General features: G+C 39.0%; 1 protein-coding gene and 1 non-coding gene across 2 annotated transcripts; one reads left to right on the top strand and one right to left on the bottom strand.

Annotated features, from left to right (window-relative positions):
- Positions 1 to 1154: 1154 nt before the first annotated feature.
- SARC_30029 lies at positions 1155 to 1225 on the top strand. Its single transcript has one exon. It is a non-coding gene; the product is annotated as a tRNA-Gly (tRNA).
- A 348-nt stretch (positions 1226 to 1573) lies between these two features.
- SARC_01435 (ubiquitin-conjugating enzyme E2 5) lies at positions 1574 to 4285 on the bottom strand (the record flags this gene model as incomplete). The annotated part of the gene is made up of 6 exons (XM_014304856.1): positions 1574 to 1922; positions 2505 to 2593; positions 2999 to 3127; positions 3424 to 3476; positions 3709 to 3823; positions 4206 to 4285. Coding segments are annotated over 6 exons (517 nt in total), but the record flags the coding sequence as incomplete, so codon positions are not given.
- Between the last annotated feature and the right edge of the window lie 653 nt (positions 4286 to 4938).

Raw genomic sequence — 4938 nt, 5'->3', positions numbered from 1 at the left:
ATATATGTACGTTCTTGACTCAAATGCATACCAATACAAATACACACAGAAGAATATACAATCGAAGAAACCCCACAGAAAAACGTGAAAACCACCGGACATCTGGTACAGTGAAGTTTCTCAACCTAGTTGTTCTTCATAGCGTGCACTTTGTGAGCATTAGGTACAATTATCAACGCAGTCAGTTCAATTCCCTGAATATATTACTACAATATAAATAGGTATTGGACGAATCACAAAATATCACAATTGCTTGTCAATACGATCATATATCAGCATGTACTGTGTGCAATTGATTCGATCACTTGCACATGATTCTGTACAGACTTCCAAGTTTTCCGCCTCAGGATACGGTTGCAATATCACGTCACAGTTATATTATCACAAAATATCATTGAAAGCACTCATTGGGCAAATATAACAGCTAGTCACACATAAAAACAGGTACGCATACTATTTTTGACTAATTATCACAAGTCAATTATCTTCGCCGACACGATTGTTGATACTTTTGACATTTACCGTTCTAATTCATTGCGTGATAGGAGAGGAGGGGAATATAGAAAATACAACACTAATAAACCTTTTATTTGTACGCTTGCGACCACCTACGAACAGCAGCGAATAATAACCAAGCTCGGCAGCGATCTGAGGATTTACGGTAGTTCTCGGGGTCATGTATAATAAGTGGTAGATACTGGGGGTGAGACCCACAAGCACAATCAATTATGATAAATTTAAAAAAAAATAAACATCGAACAGATACGACGTAGTCTATGCGGCGCTTGATGTTAGAGAAGAGCAAACAAGTGGACTAGTAGCTAAAGGTTACAAAGGGGACTCGCATTCACAGAAAATAAAAATAAAAATGGCTTAACTCTACCAGCTTACCAAGTCCACATGAATATGTTTTGGTGCCGGCTGAACGGCTACAGTGGTTATGTATTATGTATCGTGGCCGAAAAGGCGGGCGAAGTGGAAGGGATGCGACAACGTTACAGGAATCACTGCAATGCAAACCGGGATTGACAATAACCAGTACCTTTGGGCTTTTTTTATAGAAAAAAAAAGATAAATGATAATGGAACACCTCATTTTTGAACGATATACTACTTGTTTTGAAGATAGTATGATAAAATTGTAACCACTATCAACACCTAGTGGTTTAGTGGTATAATTGCCCCCTGCCACGGGGTAGACCCGGATTCGATTTCCGGCTAGGTGATCCGTATATATTTTTATTTCTTTTTAAAAAAACTATAAATTTCATTATATAAAGTATTAAAATGCATACGTTATTATGAATCTGTGTGATTGTTACCTGTTATGCTGCCACAAATATTCCAACGGTAACTTCGATGGAATAAATTAATGTACCTCACTAGTTCAAGCGCTTGGTGTTTGCGAAGACGAGCTAATAGAGACAAAAAAAATACAAATGTACCAAGTTCCTTACTGAAGTATGCGGATAACAAATTCAGATCATCGGAGAGGGGCTACAGTATTTATTCACAAATACCATAGTCACCACCGGTCTATAACGACCGAATTCTTCTTCAGATTGTAGACGTAGGGGCATTATTTCAAATTTAATTTATTTGTTTTACACTTGTACACCATACAAGTTTAATATAGTCTCTCGTGATCACTTGTGTAACCTTAAGAGGCCAACGGAACTCATAACTCCATCGAGCGAGCAGCTGCTGCTTGTACGGACATGACCGCTAGCCCTACACAATTTGGTTGTCCTAACATATCGCATATGTCGATTCTTTCAGTACGACTGCGTTCGAATATAGCAGCTGTCAAAACATGTCGTAAACTATTGACTCCTACTCTAGAACATTCGTTGATTTTTATCCGATAAAAGATCATTCCATATCAAAGGTTTTGCTGTCTTCTTCATCCGTTAGATCCTCCATCTAGAATAATAGAAAAATGTGCTATATGTTATAACCTCATATCCAGATATGAGCACATCACACGCCGGTTTACTAGAGCAGGTATATGCGCTGCAAGACGGAAGGAATAGTGAAGATATACGAGGCACAGCTAAGAAAGCGTGGTAGTAGTACAAAACGAAAATGGTCTACACGCTCGTGATCATCGGAAACAGAAAGGATAATGATGGGGATTTGAAACGTCACTAGAGTACTCGAGATCAAGGCATTCACATCATGACAATTAATAGCAAACATCGGGCTAAAAATAGATGACAAGCGATACGAAGTATTTGGTTCAAATTAGGGCTTCAGCAACAACCCTCGTACTTATCCGAGTCTGATTAGATACCCTTGGAATGAAATACATTTATACCGAGAAAAAAAAACTCAAAATGCAAGGCGCTAAAGCCAATGCTACCGACACCACAGGCGATATCATATACTACCATTCGACTGGGAACGATTCGAAACGAAGCGGCTTGGGCATACCTAGCCAATACCCTCGGAGCCAGATACTTCACTACACAGTTTCAGCAAAACAATTCGGTTCAAATAACTCACCTCACTTAATTCACTCTCCTCATCATCGTCTCCACCAGCACCTTCAACATCTTTAAGCGCGGCCGGCGATGCGTACTTTCTAACGTAATCTACGAAAGGAGGGCCGCAATGAAAGGTCAATCTTTCGACACATATGTATTGTAAATTACTCTGAAAATACCAATAGCCGAGAAATAGAAGGGGAGCGAGTCGGAGAGTATGGGTCGGTTGCGTAGAGTTATCTTAAGGGATAAACACATCTTCAGCTGGATTCATGTCGTAATCAGCAGAACGATATGAAAGTATCGACGCAACCACACCGGGAGCGCCACCAAGCGTAACAAACCAATTCATACAGAAGGCTAAACATAGCCACAGTCAGGAGAGAGACGAAGCTGCAATCATCAAGGCAGGATGCCTAAGACCTAGTTTATTGATAGATGTACACGACATAAAAACGAAATCAGACAGTTCAAAGGTGAATAATGAGACTTCGGAAGTCCATATAGACTTACCTTTAACTCTGTTTTTGTAGGCTTCGGGCTCTCTCAGCAGCAGGGCCGCGGCCTCACCATTCAGCGGATCAGCGGGATTGGGGTAACATAGAAGTTGTGGCAGGAACGTTTCAAATACGTTGAGAAGATCTGCAGATAAATGCAAAGAGAGAATTAGACATGTTCAATGCTACTTGCCGCTCTATGAAAAAAATGCATCCAACATTTCAGCGTGTAAGTGCGAGCGTCAACATGACAGAACGTGCGTACGACCACGGTTTACCATTCGCGAAAGTGATAGATTTTTCAAGTTGGTCCATGGTAAGATCTATCGGACACGAACAATGTTTATGTATAAAAACTACCACCACATCTTGACATCCTAAAACTCCGGCACATCTGAGACTGAACTACACGGGCATACGAAAGCGATTTAAAGGACATACCGAACATTGGGCTCCAAGTTTGATTGATCACATCCAGACATACAGAGCCCGATCTGCATGGGGAGTTTGCAAATGAGAAAAAAAATCGGTTTAAACCACGTTTTAGTAAAACAAAAAGTTACGGACCACCCGTTGGTGCCAATCAGTGTTGCCGAAATAACAAATTACCATGCCTTCGTTCTCTAGCACTCGCTACCAGATAAAATTCTAGATCACAGATAAACACAAGGAGATAAAAAAATTCCAGTAGGGGCACACACGCACTCGCGAAACTAGAAAACTTACGATTCATCAATATTTGGGTGGAATATTTTATTCAGGAACCCAATCGAAGGGCTTTTATATGGGTATCCATTGGGCAGTTCACATTTGATCTTCCATCTACCGCCTTCGTAAGGACCTGGAGCAGGAACCAAACACAGACTCAATATAAACTTCAGGGTGTCAAGGCCGATTAGTGTGCCAATTTTCTCGTACAAGATAATGTTTTGTGAATTGGATGCATACTGAAGACATCTGAAAATGCTCAAACCGTTGGTCAATTGGGCAAGTTAAATCATCGGTCTTTTGTTAGATCGTAAATGGGTTAGGATTGGAGACGATACACAAGGGTGTTATATAACTGACAGGCAGAGACTTCTCTCAAATGTATCTTACTATACTAATACGAATAATTAAATTATGTTGAAAGTGAGATAAAGTATAAATAGTTTCCCTACCTAATCGACAGAAAACCAAACTTTCACCAAAACGAACGATGAAAACAGCTTATAAAAACTTACTATCTTTAGGACCATCCATGAAGATAATGAACTCCATCATGCTGTCATTCACGAGTGTGATGTCATATTCGGACATCATGCTGCAAGACAAAGTTCAGGAATTCAGTGAGATCATAGAGAAGAATCCGACCAGCGGACGAGAAGGCGCAAAGCAAGACGAGACAAAAATATTTTATCTCAACCAAGATATGAATGAAAACTTGGAGACAAAAATATTTTATCTTCACCAAGATATGAATGAAAACTTGGAGACAAAAATATTTTATCTTAACCAAGATATGAATGAAAACTTGGAGACAAAAATATTAGAAGTTCTTCATCCCGGTAGAAGTTACCAGCAGTGCAAAATTGAATAAATTTCTAAGGATGCACCAATAGATACATTTTGTTTCCATTGAAGTATGGACATAAACAAATAAAATATGAATCACTTGTATTGACAATCATAGTCGAACGACCGTGGCGTTAAACGTCGTACTATAAAATAGGTTTGAACCAATATACATACGCGAACACATGAATGTATCTATATATCAATATACGTGTACGTATACACACACACTCACACACACACATACACAGACACACACATGTATATACACATATACATACATACACACACACACACACACACACACATATATATATATATAATATAGAAATTTATATACATACATACATATACATGAACATACATATATATGTAGATAAATATATATACACACACCTATGT

The sequence above is a fragment of the Sphaeroforma arctica genome, assembly GCF_001186125.1.
Source record: "Sphaeroforma arctica JP610 unplaced genomic scaffold supercont1.56, whole genome shotgun sequence".
Classification (NCBI taxonomy): domain Eukaryota; class Ichthyosporea; order Ichthyophonida; genus Sphaeroforma; species Sphaeroforma arctica.
This window is presented reverse-complemented; position numbering and strand designations above follow the sequence as displayed.